The sequence below is a fragment of the Onychomys torridus genome, chromosome 12, assembly GCF_903995425.1.
Source record: "Onychomys torridus chromosome 12, mOncTor1.1, whole genome shotgun sequence".
NCBI lineage: Eukaryota > Metazoa > Chordata > Mammalia > Rodentia > Cricetidae > Onychomys > Onychomys torridus.
In genome coordinates, this window is record NC_050454.1 from 10629566 (window position 1) to 10651469 (window position 21904).

The 21904-nt window shown below is 51.2% G+C and overlaps 2 protein-coding genes across 2 annotated transcripts; one reads left to right on the top strand and one right to left on the bottom strand.

The window, feature by feature from the left end:
- Window positions 1-5782: 5782 nt before the first annotated feature.
- LOC118594249 (translation initiation factor IF-2-like) lies at window positions 5783-10225 on the bottom strand. The gene is made up of 7 exons (XM_036204084.1): window positions 10016-10225; window positions 9012-9780; window positions 8681-8728; window positions 7381-7509; window positions 6288-6347; window positions 6016-6197; window positions 5783-5910 (listed from the first exon to the last, which is right to left on the bottom strand). The coding sequence occupies exons 1-6, from the start codon at window positions 10223-10225 to the stop codon at window positions 6022-6024; spliced, it is 1392 nt and encodes a 463-aa protein (XP_036059977.1). The 3' UTR covers window positions 5783-5910; window positions 6016-6021.
- A 699-nt stretch (window positions 10226-10924) lies between these two features.
- Window positions 10925-13548, top strand: Hes1 (hes family bHLH transcription factor 1). The gene is made up of 4 exons (XM_036203697.1): window positions 10925-11384; window positions 11531-11626; window positions 11919-12006; window positions 12627-13548. The coding sequence occupies exons 1-4, from the start codon at window positions 11277-11279 to the stop codon at window positions 13175-13177; spliced, it is 843 nt and encodes a 280-aa protein (XP_036059590.1). The 5' UTR covers window positions 10925-11276; the 3' UTR covers window positions 13178-13548.
- Window positions 13549-21904: the final 8356 nt, after the last annotated feature.

Here is a 21904-nt window from a genome sequence, read left to right on the forward strand (position 1 = left end):
TATAGTCAGAGGCCACAGAAGCAAGGACAGTCATGTGTCCCAGGTATGCCCATCTCATAGACTAACTACCAACAGTAGTGTCTTGCCCTCCGTGTGCCCCAGCAAGGCCATCAATTAGATACCTTACAGAAGAGAAGCCAGTCAGGAGGGTCTGGGATGCTTACCTTTTCCACCAATCTTTTTTTTTAAATTAATTTATTTATTTTAGTGTTTCGAGACAGGGTTTCTCTGTGCAGCTTTGAGGGAGCCTGGGTCCATTTGTTTCTCGGCTTGGGCATCCATCCCCCTGGAGCCCTGGGTCCCCTTGCGCCTCAGGCCAGGCCCACATCCTTTCTGATGTCCTTGGCTCCCTCAATTCTGATAGCTCCTTTCCGCGAATCTGGGGCTCACCACAATGATCTCAAGGCCACACCAAGCTCTGTGCCCTTTTTGCCAGCAGCCAAAGGGTAGCCAAAATGTGTGGGCGGTAAGATCCTCCTCAGGGGAAAAGGAAGCAGTCAGATACTTATTAAAGCTTTCTCCTGGTCTCAGAGCTGGGATTTATTTTTACCAGGTCCACGTTTCCGGTTTGACAAATATATGCACAGACCAACTCATTACAGTGCTTTCCCGTCTATTTCTTTGAAAATATTAACAACTTGTGAGTGTTGTGTTTTGTTTGCTTTTTGTTTTCTGAGACAGGGTTTCTCCGGGTAGACCTGGCTTCCTGGAACTCACTCTGTAGACCAGGCTGGCCTCAGACTCAGAGAGCCACCTGACTCTGCCTCCCGAGTGTTGGGATTGAAGGCGCTGTGCCACCATAACCCAGTGTAAATATTTTTATATGAATGAAAGTACTTACTTACCAGAGATACCATATAGGAAAAATAAAAACATCTAAACATGTACATTGTCTTTATGGGTTAAGTATCATATATACATATATGCATGTATATATACATACAAACACGTATACATGTATACATACATATATTAATACATACTAATATATATTCACATATATGTTTTATATATATCTTTATAGAATAGGTAAGAAAATTGAGGGCCTCAATGTCACACAGCTAGAAATCGAATACACTGAAACTTGAACTTGAGCTCAAGCAGTCTGGCTCCCAAGTCTGTTTGGTAGACACCCTGCTGTCCCACTTTTCCTGAGAACACATATGGCTCCATGCTCAACATTCCTAATACAAGTAATCATCAGGTCAGTGAAATCTCAGCTGGGGATCACCTGCCACTCCAGAGGAAGGCTCTGTTTAAATGGCAGGACCTTGCCGCTCTGGCTTTACAGCCCCCTTTATCACTCAGCCTCATAAACCCACAGGTGTGCTGGGGTGCTCTATAAAAACAGGTGTTTTGTGTGCCTCAGTCACACTTCGCCCAGTGTGTCTGAAGGTGATTACTATTTACCTCTTGGCTCCACAGACTCTTCCGTGAGAAGCTGGCGTGAAAAGAGAAGCTGGAGGGCAGAGGAAGCAGGAAGTAGGGCCCCTCTGCCCAGGTATTTGTTGCACGTGTGCATGGCCTGCTGGGTGAGGGGCCCCTGGTTCACCTGGCCCAGGTGTCCTCATGCTCTCCTCCAGTCTCCCGGGAGGATGCATGGCCTACCCTTTCTATCTGTTCTGCAATGATGGGACCTGCCTGCTGAAATCTTACTTATTAACTTTACATAGATATGGCAGGCAGCGATTACAGGAGGATTGTTTGGGAGTGTGGTATCTCACTTCTTCCCACGTACCTTACCCTGGGAATTGCTTTGTACTTGCACATTGCCATGTGGTGGTGTGTGTTTAATAACCATCAATAAAGATAGGCCTGGGAAAACGTGGATAGACACAGATTCCTCAAGAAAGGAAAAGCCAGGAGGGTGCTGGCTGCCCATAGGTGATCAAAAAGTTGTGGTCAAAAGTAAGCCTACCTTTTGTAAGCCTTGACTAAGCAGTTACAAGTCTGAAGAATATGCTCGCCCTGAGGATTCCTTGATTACACATAACATTCATCTCTTTAACGCCGAGTTTATCCAGTGTTCATTATCCAGATACCAGGGTGCCTGCTCCGCAGCAGGTTACTTCTCAAATAGCTTGTTTATTAGAGAACCAAGAAAGGTAAAGAACCCGGGCGGTGGTGGCACACACCTTTAATCCCAGCACTCGGGAGGCAATGGCAGGCAAGTCACTGTGAGTTCGAGGCCAGCCTAGTCTACAGAGTGAGTTCCAGGACAGACAGGGAAACTCTTTCTCAAAAAAAAAAAAAAAAAAAAAAGAAAAAGAAAGGAAGGAAGGAAGAAAGAAAGAAAGAAAGAAAGAAAGAAAGAAAAAAGGAAAGAAAGAAAATGAAGAGTGTGAGACATGGCTTAGGATATAACTCAACAGTAGAGTGCTTGCCTAGCATGCATGAAGCCCTTGGTTCCAATCACTGGCACAAAAAGTAATTAAGTATAAATAATAAAATGAACATCCAGTAGGAAAATGTATAATGTAGAGGGGACATTTTTGAAACCTAGAATGTCACCATGCCACACTGATGAATAACATTTGGACAGTGGGCAGAGATGGATGTAACTGTCCAGAAGGTGGTGCATAACTCTGACTCCCACATACTAGGTGCTCCAAAATATTTGTCATGAAGAATTAAGCAACTAATTGGAAATGGAAAAATTTAACCCTCGCTGTAGTATCCAATCACAGTCAACATGGTTCCTTTGAAACAAAGCAAATCAGTGGGGGCAATACCCTTACACCCAGGTGATAAACCATCCCAGACATCGAGTCTATGACTGTTCAATGGCAAGACTTTGGGAGTAGGTGAGGAGGGTACAGATCACCCAGGATCTCACTTGACCTTGAGTCCTTGGTCCCCATGTGACTGTGGGAGCCTGTTGAGATTAAGGCCTGGCTGGATATTTGTGTGAGACACACATTGCCTGGCAACGTCCTCCAGGAGCCAGCAACATACTTGATCAAGAGGCCTCCTGTGAGATCGGGCCAGCCTGGCAGGCACCAGCATGTTTCCAGAGAGCTTACTTTCCATGGGCTCTCTAGGATTGCAGCCAAGTTTGGCCTATAACAGTTCAGTCTCACAAAAGGAAGAACTCTGTTCCCACTTCATCTAATGTCCACATACTGAGTAAGGCTAAGGGGATCCTAAATAGACTCCACCATGTCCACAGAAGTAGAGGGACGGCAGAGATTAACGTTTGATCCTGCCTTTCCCTTTGTTCTGAGTCACCCTACTTCCTCTCTGGAACTTCTTCCCCCAAGACTAACCCCAGAGCAGGAGAGTGCTCTGCCCCTATTCCCTGTCACCATAAAAAAAAAAAAAAAAAAAACCAAACCAAACCAAACCAAAACAAAACAAAACAAAACAAAAACCAAAAAACCTTTTCCATTCTATGAGATTTGATCTATGTTTATAATTCTACACAGAGAACAGAATGATTAATCACTGAGAAAGAGCCGAAAGTTCCAGAATTCTTTGAGGGACCTCAGTGGCAAAGCTGGTGTCACTTTCTGGGGTCTTCTGAGGAAGACAATGGAAGGCACCTGGGGCAGCTTCCTGGGCTGTTCTCTCAGCTCAACATCCCAAAGGAAAGGACAGAGCTCACACACAAGCCTCATCTCTCAACCACTTGGGAAGTCCATTATTTGTCTTGCCTCTGACAAATGTGACATTGGCCCAAAGTTCTGGCAAGCTCTCCGTGCTCTAACCCTTCATGACATTCCTAATATCATGCTTGCTGCCCCTGAGATGAAAACTTAGCATCTGAGGTTTCAGACTCAGGAGACAGGGCCATTCTCTCTCCCAATTTCCGTTTGGAGCACAACAGATTAGCCATAAGGAAGAAGGGCATGTGGCTTGGCTTAGCTTGGATAACTGGGGGTGTGTGGGTGGCAGGGTGACTGTTCTGGTGGCCCTTCCAGAGGCTTCCCTGGCTCCTGGAACTAGGAAGTCAGGCTTCTTTCCCTTCCAGCGAACATAGAATGGTGAACAAATCTGGGCAAATCACAGTGGAGAAAACTCAGCGGAATGCCTGCTAAAGGAGCCGCGCTCCAGGTTACCCAGGGTACTTACCTGCAGGACCTCTTCTTCCTCAATTGGAAATAAATCCATTCTTGGGGTAATAGAGATGATTTGATTTGAAATGCTCTTCTCCTCAAGAGACAGTGGGGAGAATTTCTAGATGGGTAGGTAGGTGGAGGGCCTCTCCAGGGAAGCAACCACACTTGTTACAAGCCATTTCCTCCTGGCCTGTTTCCTCGTCCATTACATAAGTAAAGAGTATCTTTCCACTGTTTTCCCCAGCCCATGCCTTCCTGTAATCTGAGATAACTGGAGATTGGAGGGGAGTGGAGGAGATTGAAAATAGATTGTATATATTCATCCATTTCACACACACACACACACACACACACACACACACACACACACACACACCGGTGGGGTACTGGGAATTGAACACAGGGCTTCATATTTGCTAGACGCTGCCTGGTAACACCAAGCTATATCCCCCATCTCTACATTTTGAGACAGGATCTCACTGAGTTTCTAAGGCTGGCCTTGAACTCTGTAGCTCAGGCAGGTCTTGACCTTATAATCTTCCAGCCTCAGGGGGATTCACAGGCCTATACCACCAGGCCTCATTTACATCATTTTCAGTCTTGAATTCTGCTCAATTGATTTTTCTGGGCAGCTATATTTATTTTGGTTTCGATTTTTAGAGAGATTTGGTTTGATGTCACCATTTGAGTGGCTTATTTGCAAGCCAAATAATTGCATACCCTGAGTTTTTAGGGCCCCAGCTACTCCCCCACATTTCTAAGCCCTGGGCCTGTCCTCACAAGCCTCAGCCATTAACCCAGCTGGAACCTTTCATGCCCTGTGTCCTGAGGTAGCATCCTATGGTGTCTGGGCATGGCCTCCTCACCCCTGAACCTGCAGGCTTGCCTCACAGAGGCCTGAACTGTGAGGTGAGGCTATAGGCTATGAGTACATTTAGGGCCTCCCCCTGCCCCTGTAGCCCAGCCTAGAAGGAAAGTTGAGCAGACCATAGGCACCCCACCCCCACCCTGCTGAGAAGGGCCTTCTTGGCAGCCATCCTCCTTCAGAGCCCATTAGAGAAGTGCACATTCCCTTGGTCTCACTGGCTCCAGTGAGTGTTAGGGGGCGGGGGAGCATTACAGGCTATTAGCCAATGTTGAAAGCCTGCTTTCCACCCCCCACCCGACTTCTCCTAGTACCGGCTGGGCTTGGCCAGGCATCAAGCAGGCATTTTGTTCAGAAGTGGCAACTTATTTTTATCAAAGATGGAATGCAGCCTTGCAGTGGTTTCCAATGCCTTTGCGTGGCAACCAAACGTTAGTTACAAGCATTCCCAAACCTTCTCTTCCCTTTCTCCATCTAAACACGGGGGGGGGGGGGGGGGGGGGGGGGGCAGGGTGCCGCTTAGGAAGACAAGCTACAGAAATGAAAACTCGTTATTAATGTCCCTACTTTCAAATGCAGGCTCTGGCTGCTGACTGAAACTCTGTAAATCCTGCCCTAAAACAATGTGAGGACCACAGCACTGCCCCAGAGGGAAGAGCCTGGGCGATGGCTCTGCTCACCCCACCCCAAGCCTTACATTCTTGTGCATTCTCTAGCCAGCCCCTTCCCTCTCCAGAGGGTAGGGTGCCCACTAGGAGACACGGATTGCCTAAACCTTTCTGGTCACAGAATCTTTGGATCAGATGAAAGCCGTGGACCCTCCTTAGGTAAGAAAGTGGTGCATTTGTTCATTTGGGAAATATTTATTAGACACCTGCTGGACATAAAGGGGCATATAGAAGAAGAAATTCCAACTCCTTTTCAGGGACTGTTCAGCTGATGAGAAGCTCTGCTCGGGAATTCTGTGATGAGTTCCAAGACTCTTATCTGAAAAGACAAAGATGATTCCAGTGAAGGATCCTGAAGTCACCAGCCAGCCAAATGCCTGCAGCCAGAGAAGAGTGGCCACAGGGAAAGTGATCTCCAGCTCACTCTAGCTCAGGTGTGGTGTCGCCAGGAAGCACCCACAGATGAACATGCAGGCACAGGATGCCTGGAATGTCGAAAGTATCTCTGGACACTCCCAGCTGCAAGGAGCTGGCTGCCGCCCCGGAGGAAAGGCAAACACGTCTCTTCTCTCTTGGGCTTCATTTTTCTCACGGAGTCTGAAAGGGCTGTGATCAGGTGATATGTGTGGGGCTGCTCCCAGTACAGGTGCAGGGCAGGTAGAGGGGAGGAGAGAGGTCCGCCCCGTGTGTACTTACTCAAAGCTCTTTCAATCACCCTACCAGGATAGCTCTTGGCAAGGCAGCAACCCTGGCAGGCTGCAGGGAATCGAGTGTGAGAAAGTCAGTCATGCGAAGGAAAAAGGAAGAAAAAAAAAAGCTTTGAGTCCTCAGGCCAAATACCACCCCCCCTTTCCCTAGCTCTAAAACAAACCCACAAAACATTCCTAAAAACCTAGGGGGAAGGGGGCAGTCTCTCCTAGGCTGCAGACATTTGTTTTATGCTTGAAAAGCAAACAGGTGAGAGAAGTCACCCCTCGTGGGTGATGGGTTACACAATCGGACAACGGAGCAGCCCCTGGTTGTGATTATTGGATATGACATCACACTGGGAACAAAAAGACCTGCACTCAAAACACCCCACTCCGTGTGCCCCCCCGATTTGGGAAAAGGGAAGATTATGACTAAAAACTGTTTCTAGGAACCTTTCAAATTCAAAAGAATCTTTCTAGATTTTGAGTTCACTGCCCTCATAGGAGAGTGGACAGCACCAATTTGGCATACCTTCATGACCAGGAGAAGAGATGAAAAACTCATCTGAATGCATTTGCAAAGCAACCTCGCTCTTGACACATAGCAGAGTCAAGAGTCAGGGCCTTCATGGCTTTTTAATCTTATTGGGAGGAGCAGTGCTCAGGCACAAATTTATGCATAATTTTTGGTCACATGGGCCTTCTGTCCCTCTACCTTATAAGAAGTCACTTGCTTATTCACCAGAGCACCTACTCCTAACGCGACAAAAGATGAACTGATTAACCCTTTGACCTACGGGGCTGCTGGAAGACCGTAACTGACTTGTTCATCTTCCACACACCTGCCAGGAACTGTAGCCCCAGAAAGGACAATGGCATGCCAGGTTAGTGCATCAGAGCAGACAGCAGCCAATCACAACAGACAGTGGGAACCTGGATGGGGTGAAAACGCTCCCTGGAAAGCTTTGATTCCCAGGAGATTCTGGCACAATGTATTCTTGGTTTTATTGCTGAAGATTTTTTTTTTTTTTTTAAATCAGAGACTTAGTAGGAGCTTTTTAAGAAGCTTAAGAAGTTTGTCGGGGGCACAGGTTCATCACCTTTCACCAAGAGGGTTTCAAGAACCCAGGAAAACCTCACTGTTGAAAAGGCACCCGGGAATTCTCTGTCATCACCACCTTCCCATCTGTTTAGAATATGAAAGGAGAGTCCTACCCCATTGGTCCAGGCTGCAGAGTAACAAAAAAGGCATTGTTTATCATTTCTTCCGAACAAGATAGGGCACAGCCCACTCTCCATCATGTACGTGTACACACACACACACACACACACACACAGAGCACACCCCCACCCCCAGGCTCAAGAGAACAAGTGTGAACAAAGCCAGGCTGCCCTGAGGTAAAGGTTTGTCTGCACACTGATGAGGAGGGCTGTCCTGGAGGCAGAAAGAGGTTTAGAAAGTAAAATAGAACGCTGTGAGAGAGCAGAACCCTACACACACCCAGGGCGAACACCTTTCTTTTAACTCAGGTCAGTGGGGTGTGTGGTTCGGGGCCAGGTGACCCAGACCAAGCAAGTAGCTCGTCAGCTACATGTGTCACTTGGGAGCATCTCTACTGGTCTGATCCCCTTAAGTGGTCTGTCTCCAAATCCTGCAGTCCACGCCCGACACTCCTCAGGGTCATCTCTCTACGGATCCCTCGCGTCTTTTCTCCACTATTGTGGCATTCAGAGTCCTTTATAAGGCAGGATGTCTAAGGGTCTTGTGTGGTGGTCTCAAACTTCTTCCTTGCCCCTTCACACACCCTGAATGCACTCAGCATAAAGACCTCAGTTTCCCGAGGGATCTGTGTCTTAAATGCTATGGGTCCTCCCTTCCTCCCCAGCCCCATGACTCAGCATATTCCCAACGCCTCACCCATACTTTTTCTGAGGTACAAAGCACAGATCCTCTCCACCAGGAACTTTACCATAACACCTTCACGTATGACTAATTCTCCCGGATTCTCTACATCATTTTACTTCTGTCTACTGCCTCTCTTAAAGGCTCTCCCAAGGGAATCTTCTGGGAAATCTACAGATGGCAGCCATGCTCACACAGGTATCTGGCGGCGGGCTTTCTAAGGACAGTCTGTCTGGTTCCACGCCTGATGCAGGTGTGGCTTCGTACTGTGAAGGTACTCCTCCGGGTGTCCCCCCCCCCCCCCAGAACACCATCTAAGTCCCAGGAGAAAGGGAAAAAACAGAATCCCCGGGCATTGGTCAGAAAGTCGGGTTCTGTGCGCCTCCGCAGTCGGTTGTAGATTACTCCAAGGGCGAGGCCACTGTATCTCTCCTCGTGGTAATCCCCGGGTTTAACAGTGTCTGGCGTTCCATCATAAAAGAGAGAGGGGGGCTTGCCCAAGGTCGTGCAGTCAACGAACCACTTCATCTCATCCGGGACCAGATCTGGAGAAATCATTCACATTATCTCAGTGGGGGGTTCTGGGTGGGGGTGGGGAGTGGGGGGTGGGAAGGGAGGAACCAGAGCGTGCGCCTTGTGTGCCAGGCCTCCCGGACGCGGGAAAAGCTGGGGGCGGGGATCAAAGAACGCGCTGGGGATCACGAGCTGCCCGGAGTTCAGGGCGGCGGGAAAGCTGAAGGGGTTGGGGGCACCGGGGTGGAGGCAAGGGGCGGACGATCGGGGTCAGGCAAGGAGGGGAGGCAGGCAGCCGCCGGGGGCAGCGCGCACCGCCCGCGCCGTGCGGCAAATCCCCCAGGGAGGCCGCCGCCAGAGCCCTGGCGCTCCCGGCCCGGCGCCCGCCACGTGGCACCCGGCGGCGGCCGCGGCGACTCCTCCCGGCGCGCGGCCCGGCCAGCCGGCAGCACGCAGCCGCCCGTCTCGTCCCCGCCGTCCGCCGGCGGCCTCCTGGACGCAGCGAGGGAGCCGGGGAAGGGGCGGGCGGGCGGGCGGCGCGAAGCCTCTGTAACCGCAGCCGCTGAGCGGAGGCAGGAGGCTGACCCGGCCGCTTCCTAAGTGCGGTCAGGCATCTCGTGACCGCGGCGGCCACCCGGGTCCCTCCCCCCACTCCACCCCCGCCGCAGTCGCCGAGGAGGTTTCGGCCGCGCTCAAACCCCAAGATCGGAGTCCAGGCTGGCTGGGGGTGGTGGTGGTGGTGGTGGTGGTGGGAGGAGGGCGGGTGTTGGGACGAATTCCCAGCTCGCCACCCTGGGGCGAGCGCTCTCCTGCCCGGAAGGGCTGACCTTGGCCGGGGGCTGGGGGAGGAGGGGAGGTTAGCGCGGGGCCCGGCTCCCGACCCGCCACCCCCACGGATTCTTGGCTCGCCCGGGCCGGAGGAGGGGGGGCCCCCGGACACACACACACACACGCACGCACACACACATGCACACACACCCCACACGCAGCGCGCGCCAATGAGCCCAGGCCAGGCGCAGGGGGCGGGGTTTTCCCAGGCTCGAGCACAGCAGCTGCTATTTACCTTCTTGGCTTCTCCCGGGGACTAAGAGCCGGCCCCCGCTCCCGGCCGCCCGCCGCCGGCCCCCGCCTCCCTGCCCCCGGGGCGCGCGCACGCACACACACACACACACACACACACACACTCACGCACGCGCACACACACACACACACACACATATACACATCCTCCCGGTCCGGCCGCAGCCGCGGCGGCAATAAAACATCCTGGCACGTGCTCCGACTCCAGGCGCGCCCTCGCCGGCCGGCTGATGTCAAACTGCAGCTCGGCTGGTGGAGCTCTTAAAGGGCTCGCGCGCCGGCCGCAGAGGCCGCCCGGGCCGCCCGCAGGGTGAGGAGCGGACAGGCCGACTCCCTACCCGCCGCCTCTGCCTACGGCCGACCGAGAGCCTGCCGGGGGAGAAAGGTATAGAGTGGCGGAGGAGCGCGCGCGCCCCTGTGGCATTGCTATCAAAGCCCCTCTTGTTCATTTTTTCATTTGAAATTCCATTTCCTTTCTGCCCAGTAGGAAATTATTCTGATTGTTTCCTGGAGAAGCGTGAGGTCCAAGGCCCCATTCCCAGGAGAGGAATGAAGCGGGGTAGGGGCGGGGGGAGGGATCCAAAAGCCACCTTGCTCCGAAAAACCTGCCTGTGAAGGCATTTCTTTTTTCTTTTCTTTTCTTTTTTCTTTTCTTTTCTTTTTTTTTTTTTTGAGGCGGGGGGAGTGAGGGAGTGATTAGTTTTGGGATTTGGGTATTGCTGTTTTCCCTCTGCATGAACAGTTTTCATTCCCCTGAACATACAGAATTAGAGCGGGAATTCACGAAGTTACACACCCTTGCGCGAGTTCCCCCGTTTTTAAATCACTAAACTCTGTCTTAGCCTATATTTTCTCAAAAAAATTTTTTTTCAAATGAACTTACTATACAAAGTAGCTCTATTGCACGTGGCAAAGACAATAAAATCCAAAGACCTGGCCAGAAAAGAAACAGACTAGACCAAAACCGAGGCGGAAAAGTCCTCTCTAAAGCAAAGCCCAGAGGAGAGAGTTAGCAAAGGGTTAAAATCCTTTTGATTGACGTTGTAGCCTCCGGTGCCCCGGGCTCAGGCGCGCGCCATTGGCCGCCAGACCTTGTGCCTGGCGGCCAATGGGGGGCGCAGTCCACGAGCGGTGCCGCGTGTCTCCTCCTCCCATTGGCTGAAAGTTACTGTGGGAAAGAAAGTTTGGGAAGTTTCACACGAGCCGTTCGCGTGCAGTCCCAGATATATATAGAGGCCGCCAGGGCCTGCGGATCACACAGGATCTGGAGCTGGTGCTGATAAGAGCGAAATCCCCCGTCTACCTCTCTCCTTGGTCCTGGAATAGCGCTACCGATCACTAAGTAGCCCTAAGACGTAATAAACCCTCCGCTGCTCAGTAGTTTTTCTTATGAAAGTCAAGTAAAAGGGACATAAGAAAAAAAAAATTTTTTTTTACGTGAAGGATTCCAAAAATAAAATTCTTTGGGGATTGAGAAGAAAGAAAAAAAAAGGAAAGAAAATGCCAGCTGATATAATGGAGAAAAATTCCTCGTCCCCGGTGGCTGCTACCCCAGCCAGTGTCAACACGACACCGGACAAACCAAAGACCGCCTCAGAGCACAGAAAGGTAAGACAGTACCTGTGTCTCTCGGAAGCCCCTAGAAATTAAGTGGGTTGCGCGCAGAGGGGCTCCGTTTCCTTTTCCCTCTTAAAACCTCGGGGTGAAATGGCAGATCCCGTGGGAACTCAGACCCTTTTTTTTCCGCTTTGCAGTCATCAAAGCCTATCATGGAGAAGAGGCGAAGAGCAAGAATAAATGAAAGTCTGAGCCAGCTGAAAACACTGATTTTGGATGCACTTAAGAAAGATGTAAGTGAGCAATGCTTTATTATTATTATTATTATTATTATTATTATTATTATTATTATTATTATTACGAATGCAATGATATTTCTCCGGCACAAAGAACCAAACTCTTCGCCTGCTGTGTGAGGCTCTTACCCCGCCAGCGTTGCGTTCCCCATTGGCAGAAGGGAGGTCCGGGCTTCTCCCGCGGGGCCCTGGGATGTGGGACTTGCGGGGCGGGGTTAGGGACCTTCAGAACTAGGAGGCAGTTGACAAGAGGGGGGTCTCACTTTCTTCCCTTGTTTCCTCTGTGTAGAGCTCCCGGCATTCCAAGCTGGAGAAGGCAGACATTCTGGAAATGACAGTGAAGCACCTCCGGAACCTGCAGCGGGCGCAGATGACCGGTGAGGACCGCGCGTGCGTCCCCTCTCTGCGGGTGTCCCTCTCGGCCCGCGGTGATTTCTTCCAGACTTCCGCCCGCGGTTGTGAGAGGCATTCAGCTACATTTTACTGCCTTGGCTCACTCCGCGTTCCCACGGTCTGGGTCTTATTTATAGCCACAACTCCCAAGTTGTTACTGCTCCGGAAAGGGAGGGAGAGGTTGTAGCGGAGAGGGTGGTGGGCGGCTTGGCTGTGGTGGAAGCTGGTAAGGGCGAAAGGACATTAGAACTGCCGCGGTTTGGGGCTCGATAGAAGCCTAGGGGTCACTGGCTTAGCACCGGTCCAACCCCTGCCGCAGGAGGGGAACTGGGACTTGGAAGGCGCCTTGGGTGGCATTGCCCAAGGTCACGTCGCGCGCGGGGCTAGGGGTGGCAGATCTGGAGCGGAGATCCGTTTAAATGGAGGGAGTGTCCGGGCTTTTGTCGCCAACCCAGAGAGAAGGAGCTGGCTGTTCTCAGCCTACCCCACCCTCCCAACCCCAGGTGGTTCCGGAGGCGCGCTGCAGGGACCTCCCAGGGCGGGAGGCAGTGGCTCCGGGGCCAGGGCTGTTCGGTGACCCGTCTTTTCTCCTTCTGGCCTGCAGCCGCGCTCAGCACAGACCCGAGCGTCTTGGGGAAGTACCGCGCCGGCTTCAGCGAGTGCATGAACGAGGTGACCCGCTTCCTGTCCACGTGTGAGGGCGTTAACACCGAGGTGCGCACTCGGCTGCTGGGCCACCTGGCCAACTGCATGACCCAGATCAACGCCATGACCTACCCCGGGCAGCCGCACCCCGCCTTGCAGGCGCCGCCCCCGCCCCCGTCAGGACCCGGCGGCCCCCAGCACGCGCCGTTCGCGCCGCCGCCACCGCTTGTGCCCATCCCCGGGGGCGCGGCGCCCCCTCCCGGCAGCGCACCCTGCAAGTTGGGCAGCCAGGCTGGAGAGGCTGCCAAGGTTTTTGGCGGCTTCCAGGTGGTGCCGGCTCCCGATGGCCAGTTTGCCTTCCTCATCCCCAACGGGGCCTTTGCCCACAGCGGCCCTGTCATCCCGGTCTACACCAGCAACAGCGGGACCTCTGTCGGTCCTAACGCAGTGTCTCCGTCCAGCGGTTCCTCGCTCACTGCGGACTCCATGTGGAGGCCGTGGCGGAACTGAGGGGCTCAGGCCACTGTTCCCCCTAAACTCCCTAGCCCATCTCTCTTCCGACGGACACTAAAAATGAACTTGGACATTAGGAGAGAAGACTTTTATAATTTGGTGGTTACTTTGTTGCTTTTTTTTAATTTCTAAAAAGTTACTTTTTTGTAGAGAGCTGTATTAAGTGACTGACCATGCACTGCATTTGTATATATTTTATATGTTCATATTGGATTGCGCCTTTGTATTATAAAAGTTGAGATGACATTTCGTTTTTTACACGAGATTTCTTTTTTATGTGATGCCAAAGATGTTTGAAAATGCTCTTAAAATATCTTCCTTTGGGGAAGTTTATTTGAGAAAGTATAATAAAAGAGTGAAGGCTTTTATGTCTTAGAACTGATTATTTCAACATTTGTAAAAAGGGGTCTCTTGAAATTCATATTATATGTAGTCTGGGAACTCAGAAATAGAATTAATAATAATAATAGTAATAATAATAATGTTTTAAACAGAAACCATCAAACCTTTCACCAACATTCCACGAACTTTAAAAAGTCTTAATTTATGAAAATTTATTTGATGAGTCTTTCCTGATAAACTTGTGGTCATAGGGGGGAGGGGAGGAAGGAAAAGAAAAAGGGGAAAAAAGCGTTTAAAGGCAACCAGTCCTTACTTTGTGCCTTCTGAAAGGTGGCATAGGGGCGACTCCAACTCACTCCCTGGGGTAGCCACAAACCTCCTAAGCCACTGCAGCCCTCCTTAGAGTGTGGGGATCTTCATTAGTCTATCCTAAAATGCAGCTACGCATCCCCTTGCACCCGCGTCACGAAGTTTGAACTACCTCTCTGCACCCTCTTCAAGCAAGCTGAAAAGGTCAACAGATTCCCTCTGCCGTGGGACAGCTAGTTAGACTCCCAAGTGGAGCCGGGGCCAGATGATTAACAGCAGACATGTGTTTCTGATAAGTTTCTGTGCTTGGCTTTAATGAAGAAAGCATGTAGGGCTGCGCTGGCAGGCACACAGGCCGTTTTCCCCTTTTAATACAAACAGCAAGCGACCCCTTCGCTTGGTCATGCCCCATTTCCAGGCAAGATGTGGGCTCCAGATAGAAGCAAAAGGGTTCTCTCGGGTTTCAGCTCACACAACCCTCCTTAACAAGTCCTAACTCAAAGCGGACAGCTTTAAACTGTGCCAGGATCTGCAGGGAATTTCTTCCAAATCCCATCACAAAGGCTTGTCAGATTTTGTCAGATTTGGCCAGGTGTTTGACTGCATCCAGGTGTTGGGGAAATGAAAACCACGAGCCCTGCGAGACCAGACACATCAGCCGCGCTGTGGGTCTGGCCGCCGCGCCCTTCCTCCCCCACCGCCGGCCGGTCCTCCTCCCAGCCCCCGCCCCGCCCGCCAGCCAGCCCGCCTCTCACCCCCCTGCCTCTCACCCCCTCCCCCTTTCCCTACAGCGGCTTCTGGGAGAAGGATGAGGCGGGAGAGATCAATCTTTGAAGCTTTCCTAACAAAGATAAAGCCAACGATTTTCTGTCTTGTTTCAAAAGCCTTACCTCTCCCCCGCCTGGCTCCAGCCTTTCCCACAGGCCAGTGTGGAGTGCGGCCCTACCACAGGGCTGATCTAACAGACAGCAGACAGTTCTTTCCAATACCTTCAGCTTCGACCCCTGGAGAGAGGGGTTTAAAAGACGGTTTTGAAAATTTGGCTCCTTATTTGCCCTATTTTGTGTACAAGAGAAGTGTCCAAGACACCCTTTACTAAAGAAACACACACACCCCCTTCTTTGTCATTCCATTCCCCCCACCTCGTCCCCCCTTTGTTTAAATATAAATATAGTAACAATTGCTCCATTAAGACACCCATCCCAAACTCAGATATTGAAATCTGGTAAACCCGGTCCTCTGTTCCCACCAAGAGTTCTTCGCTTCATTGGTAGAAATAATCCAGACATCATGATCTCAATTTTATAAAAAGTAATTCCTTTACATTGTTCTTTAACATTTTACGGGGCGGGGGATGGGGTGGAAAGACAATTTCAATTTCTTCATGCATCTTTAATAATGGCACCCAAAGTATATACCTCATCATCCGAAGAAGCCAAGAAAGTGAGAGAAAAATAAACCACCATTTGTTCTTTTAAAAAGAGCCCCCCACACACACACACACTCATAATGTGAGTTTACATTTATTAAGTGAAGCCTTTTCAGTATAATATGGGTTGGAAGAAAGACTACGTCCCAATGGGGGACATCCACGTTCTTGAAGGCCACTTGAACTCACGACACCCCCTTGGATAAGTCATTTCCCTTCACTAGGACAGGTCCAAGTTCATAAACGGAACAGATTTATTTCTTAGACACTGCTGCCTCCTGCATCCCTGCTGTTTCTTAAATAAGTAGCTGGGGGGAGAGGTGGAGCGCCACAGTTTATTCTGGCCTCCCTGCAGGTCCTCTGGGCCTGGCCTAATTATACCGCCTCAGGGCACACCTAGCTGCCTTGCCCCTCTACCAGCTCCTGCAGAGCTGATCCCTCCAGCGATAATGCACGTCTCCAAACTCTGTCCTTGAGGCCAGGGACCTCGGAGGCCTCTCCTTGGAGACCCTTGGGGCCCTGGCTCTCCCGAGGTCTCTAGCATCACCCGGAGGAGAAGTGAGAGAGCCTGAGCCGGGGTGAGCGACTAAAGCTTGCCCCCCACCCCCGCCTGGGGTCTCATCCCGCCCCACCCCCCACGTGTTCCCGCAGTGGGGACCCAGAGGTTTAACTGGACCCCCTCATCGTCACGGGGAACCTGTCATTAAAGTCAATTAACTTTCCCCACACCCTTTGGCCGGTAACAACCCGCTGCTTGCTTCCTCCGGGCTTCTAAGTGCAACCAGATGGGCGGGCGCAGTGCCCCCGCCGCGCGCCCGCCCCGGGTGGCTCGGGGTTCCTGGGAGGCCTCGGGGAGCAAGCACGGCCGGGCGGGAGCGGCCCAGGGCGGCCACACCGGGCCAAACCCCGGCGGCCCTGCGGCCAAGGTGGCTCGCTCAGCAGGCCCGGCTGCTTTCTGGCAGGAAATGAATAGCTCCCAGATGAGCTCAGGCAACCTGAGAGGTCGTGAGAACGGCGCGAACCCCCGCCTGTGCAGCCGGCAGCCTGCCAGGCCGCGGGGAGGGCGGGCGGCGGCGGCGGGAGGCCCGGCGGGCGGCGGCGGGGGCGGCGAGGGGCGGGAGCCGCTGACACACGAGCCCGCGCCCGCTCCCGCTGACAGGCAGGCCGCCGCCCCCGCTTCCCCGCCCCAGGCCAGCGCCGCCCAGGCAGCAGGCCCCCGCCGCAGAGCCGCGGCCGCCCGGGCCGCCGAGGCCTGGGGGTGGGGCGGCCTGCCAGTGTTTTTCCAGTTCCCCCGGTAGCTCCGGGCCGCGTTTCGAAGCTGGGGAACTGGGCGGGGGCCAGGTTTGGGGCACCGGAGGCCGGCAGAGCTCTGCCAGGAGTCAGGCCAGCGGGGCAAGGAGAGGGCAGGCAGGGGCCACCTCGGACCCCCGAATGCTTTGCACCGGACTGGGATGCAGGGAGCCCTGAGATGGGGGGCCGGGGGTGGGGAGGTGGGGAGCTCGTTTCTGAGTGGACCTTGAGTGCCCACTAAGCTCCCCGCAGCCTGCCTGCAGCTGGCACTAAGATGACAGTCCTGGTGGCGACGCAGCCCTGTTTAGCCACCGAGACAGACCCGCTAGTGACTCATCCCACGCGTGATGTATTAGGTGCCAGGGCTGAAGTTTAAACAGAGGGCGCCCAGACAGATTGGCGAAGAAACTAGGGAAGTTTTTCCCTTGAAGCAAGGAGGTGGAAAAACTCAACCCAAGTGTGTGTGTGTGGAGGGGGGGGGGGTCAGGCTCTGGGTGTCCCCGGGTGTGTCCTGCTGTTTTCTGGCGCGGGTTCGACTGGAGCTGGACACCATAGCTGCCTGCCTGGACGGCAGGGGTTAACTGCCCTAATTTCTCTAATAAAACGGTTTGACTTTTAAAAGGAAGGAAGGAGGGAGGGAGGGAGGGAGGGAGGGAGGAAGGAAGGAAGGAAGGAAGGAAGGAAGGAAGGAAGGAAGGAAGGAAGGAACGTCAAGAGCCATTTTCCAACAATCTTCCGAGGCATGTGGGAGGTGGAGGAGAAGGGAGATTCAAGGCCATTTTCAGCTAAGTAGTCTAGGCTAGCCTGGGCTACCTGCCACGCTGTCTGAAAACAACAAACAGAGTTAGAATTAGGTTGGTTAAAGGAAAAGCAGAAACAGTTAAAATGCAGGTGTAGATGGGGAAATCTCCATTTTACTATCATTTTTGTATTTAAAATTTTTAAATACAAGTTTTGTTAGGGGTGGGGTGGGGGGGGATGGCCTTACTTCCCTGCCTCAATTCTTGCTTTACCATTGGGTTGAAAGCACACGCTCTGGGTCTGGTTGCTTGAATGTTTGAGTCCGGGTCAAATCATTCAATCTGTTTGTGCTGTGGTTTGTTGTTTTGTTTTGTGAAATGCCATGCACTATTTTACCCCAGCTGGCCTCCAATCCCCCAGGTCATGCCATCCTCCAGTCTCAGCCTCCCCAGTAGCGGGGACTGTCGGCCTGTACCATGCCTCAGTTTGAATAAGTTCCATCTGTGGGTAAAAGTTCACGAGGGCAGTGCATCCGAGGGCTGTGAGGACCGAGCCAGTAAATAATGCACGGAAAGCCTCAGGTACTGGGCTTGGAGAAAAAGCCCACCCCATCTGTCAGCCATTACATTTCTGAACAGCCACAGCAAGTGTATTATTCACCGGTTAGGACAGCTAACCGTGGCTTTTGCCTGGTCGTTTTAGCATCTACTTGTAATTGCACCAGACAGACCCTGAGGGAGACCACAGCTTCTTCCACTGTTTCTAAATTTCATGCATTCATTCGACAGCTATTGAACCAGGCACTTGAGGTATAAAGACATGATTTCTGTAGCTAAAATGCTCACAGCCTGGCCGGCAAGAGACTTGGGTGAAAACTAAATAAATAACTGAACTCATTGCTTGTCAAATGATATGAAAGGGGACATGCTATTGAGGGCTGGTACAAAGAAGACGATATACACCCAGCAACACTTTGATCTTCCTAGTTATCATTAATTTTGCAACAATAGACGTTATCAGGACAATCAATAACTAGTCAAAGTGTACCTAAGAAAACTTACTGTCAAATGTTTAACATCAAGATGACTCATTCTGGGATCCGGGAAGTATCGCTTCGTCTTAGACCCCTTGCTGAGTGGGTGGGAGACCCTGGCCTCAATGCCCAGAGGCACAGAATACACCTACTGTCATCTGGAAGAGCATAGTCAACACAGTCAAGGAAAGGGACCGAGGGACAGGCAATGTGGCCTCGAGTACCAAGCTGGCCACTACCCAGGAGATGCTGAGGGGGTTCACTGAAGCTTCTGAGGTCTGGTTTCCCAACCGGCAAGGTGAGAAGGCTGGATTGGGGATCACATGAAGTCCTTTCAACCCCACAGTCCCTCCCTGTCCATGCTCTCTCAGTGACAGCATGTATGAGGCGTACGTCAGGAATTTCCACCAAGGCCCTGGCATTATTTTACACCCACCATTACATATGTAGAAACTGAGGCCTCCAGGATGGACCCTGTAGCTCACCATTATTAGAAGAAGCAGGAGGAGGAGGAGGAAGAGGAGGAGGAGGAAGAGGAGGAGGAGAAGGGGAAGCTACCCTTTAATTCTTGGAAACCTGACACGCTAGGAAGACTCATCTATCAGTCCACTCAGTGGGTTGTGGCCCCATTTAGAAGCCAAATGACCCTTTCCCAGGAGTTGCCTAAGACCATCGGAAAACATAGATATTTACATTACCATTTGTAACAGTAGCAGAATTACAGTAATGAAGTACCAACAAAAATAATTTTATGGTTGGGGGTCACCACTCATGAGCTGGATTAAAGGGTGGCGGCTTTAGGAAGGTGGAGAAGTACTAAGTTGGAGAAAGAGCGTATTCATAGAATCTACTGTGATCCTATCCTTTGCTGTGACTATCAGAGCAGGAAGAGTTAAAATCCCATCTCCTTCTCACTTTCTCCCCACCTGTATGTCTGTCTCTTTTCTGCAAAGAGAATACACTCTGCCGGTGGGTACCAGGATTCACTCCTTTTCAGACGTCTCCTTCCCCAACCGGCTAGGCTTTCCCCACTAGTTCATTTGCCAAGTTAAGTAAACTTAACGAATGGGTCTGGCCAAACAGGAACACAGGTTAGAATTAGTTGGGAGACTAAATTTTAAACATCCAAGAGGTACATCAGTCATTTTGAAAATACTTGCCATGGGTCTGAATTCAGTTTATAAAAGTATCCACTTTCCTAAAATCCAGGTAGCATGTAGTAGGGGGCTGGAGAGATGTCTCAGCCGTTAAGAGCAGGACCCAAGTTTGGTTCCCAGCACCCACATCAGGCAGCTCACAACACTCTGTAACTCCAGCTCCATGGGAGTTCTGGGAAACCTGCGCTCACACACACACACACACACACACACACACACACACACACTTACTATAATTAAGAATAGTACAAAATAATATGGTGTTATTTAAAGGATCAGAGCAGGTAAACAGGGCCCTGGCGGTATTATTTATGCTATAAACCTTGTAACAAGTTTGAGAGGAGCCGTGATGCAGCCCAAGTAAGTGCTTGTAATTGAAATTAATAATAAGGTTTCGTTGTGACTCTCCTTGTTTCTGAGTGTGTCTCTCATTCTAAATCACATGTATGGCTGAGCGACAGCCAGGGTGCCTAAGGAGTACTTCCTGTTTAAAGACTTTTCCTCCCAAGTGTGATCCATCCTCGTGTCCTGCCTACGTTACAATTTAGTCATCAGTGTGAGATGTGAACTGTACAGATCTAATTTACAACAGCTCCAGTCTGGAGAAAACCTATTAGGATCGACACACACTATGCCAGACCTGGTGCTTTCTGGTAGAGAGTTGTCTTCCATCCACTTTTCCCCATGGATATGTGGTTATAAAATTTATCCCTGAGGCATCAAACCATAAAACAGGATTATTCCTTACCGGAGCCTAAAGAGAGCAATTGCAATGTGTCAACCCTGTTTCAGAAGCAACAGCCCTGAGTGACATTTTAAGAACCACCAGCATGGTCTCATTGGGATGAGATAGCGCATATATAAACTTTTCGTTTATTTCTTCCCTGTTTTTACAGATAAGTGTGAACGTGTTCAAGGAATGTCTTATTTTTGTGACTATACCGAGGACTGGAATTGAGGCAAGGATCCAAGGCCTGCAGGAAGGTTTGCTCCACCCCTCTTAGGTAGAACCAGTGTTCTGGGGAACAGTTATTCTTTCTGTCCTCGGAGGGGGCCCTCCTCGGTCTTGCCACTCTCTGGGAACTTGTTCTGTTTTGAATAAACAGGTCTCTCCCTCCAGCCCCTCCCCCATACCTGGTACTGCCTTTCTTCGGAGGCTTTGATGGCGCTGAGCGCTGGTATGAGGACTTGGAGAGGTACCAGATCAGAGGAGTGGCTTAGGGTTGGAGAGATGGAGAGAAGAGACATGCTTTTGGCCTTCTGTGAAGCCTTGCCAAACCACTCTCAGGTAAAATCCTGTCCTTGGGATCATCTTCTCCCCAACTCCTTTACCTCCTGGTCTTTTCGCTTAAGCCCATCCTTCCCTGACTCCCCGATCCTTGTCCTTATTTCTCAGTGCTGTGCGCTGAATTCTATCCTCTTCCCTTCGTTGACATGGGCTCACAAAGCATCTGCTTTATTTTGTTTTTTTGCTTGTTTGTTTTTGGTTTGATTTGTTTGTTTGTTTGTTTTGAGACAGGGTTTCTCTGTGTAGCCCTGACTGTCCTGGAACGCCATAGATCAGGCTGGCATCAAACTCACAGAGATTCGCCTGCCTCTATCTCCCAAATGCTGGGATTAAAAGCATTGCATCACCCCTGCCTGGCTTGATTTTGGATTGTTATAATCCTCCTCCCCCTCTTCCCTGTTCCCTCTGCCTATAGTTTGGATTTGGAATGTCACCCAAAGGCCCATGGGCTCTTAGCCCCGACTCAGCAGCATTACTGGAAAGAGATAGAAACTTCGAGAGCTGAGGGCTAACACTGAGCCTTCTCCTGTCTTCCCCCACACCTTGCCAAGAGCAGAGTGTTTGTGTGCCGCATTCATGCAGATTCCTTTGGAGGACAGAAGAGGGCGCTGGATCCCCTGGAACTGGAGTTACTGATGGCTTGTGAGCCATCCATAGGTGCTGAGAATTGAACCTGGTCTCTGCAAGAGCAGAGATTGCTCTACCCCAGTCCCTTCTCTCCGTTCTTTAAGAGTCACCCTGGGACCTCTATCCTCCTAAGAGGCACATGAATGCCTGCACGTTGCTTCCATCTAGTGTGCCTTTCTCATCTCTCGGCCGCTCACTCCAGCCAGGCTCATTCTGCACCCTGTGCTCTATGACGTGCCCTCATCGGGGACACTCAGTGAACAAACCTGATGGTCACTCCTGCCCTTTCTTCTGTCAACAACTGTTTTCACACACTGAATCATACAAAAACCCTGTTCATGAAATTCCCCCCCCACACACACACCTCATGGCATCCCCTTCTTCTGGAGACTCTGGCAATATCTCAACATCCACCATGGGATTCTTTGCCCCTCCTGACTTCCATTGAAATCTGTTTTCTTTTGCCAGTGGTGAGCATCTGTATGAAGGCATCACATCTGCCACCTTC

Bases quoted from the DNA above. Each gene is read 5' to 3' on its own strand.
- Hes1 (XM_036203697.1), top strand. From the start codon at position 11,277: ATGCCAGCTGATATAATGGAGAAAAATTCCTCGTCCCCGGTGGCTGCT. The intron at 11,385-11,530 runs GTAAGACAGTAC...TCCGCTTTGCAG, and splicing joins CCGCCTCAGAGCACAGAAAG to TCATCAAAGCCTATCATGGA. The intron at 12,007-12,626 runs GTGAGGACCGCG...TCTGGCCTGCAG, and splicing joins GCAGCGGGCGCAGATGACCG to CCGCGCTCAGCACAGACCCG.
- LOC118594249 (XM_036204084.1), bottom strand. From the start codon at position 10,225: ATGAACAAGAGGGGCTTTGATAGCAATGCCACAGGGGCGCGCGCGCTC. The intron at 8,729-9,011 runs GTGCGCGCTGCC...TGATTTCTCCAG, and splicing joins TTTGCCGCACGGCGCGGGCG to ATCTGGTCCCGGATGAGATG. The intron at 6,348-7,380 runs GTGATGAACCTG...GATTCCCTGCAG, and splicing joins TGAAACCCTCTTGGTGAAAG to CCTGCCAGGGTTGCTGCCTT.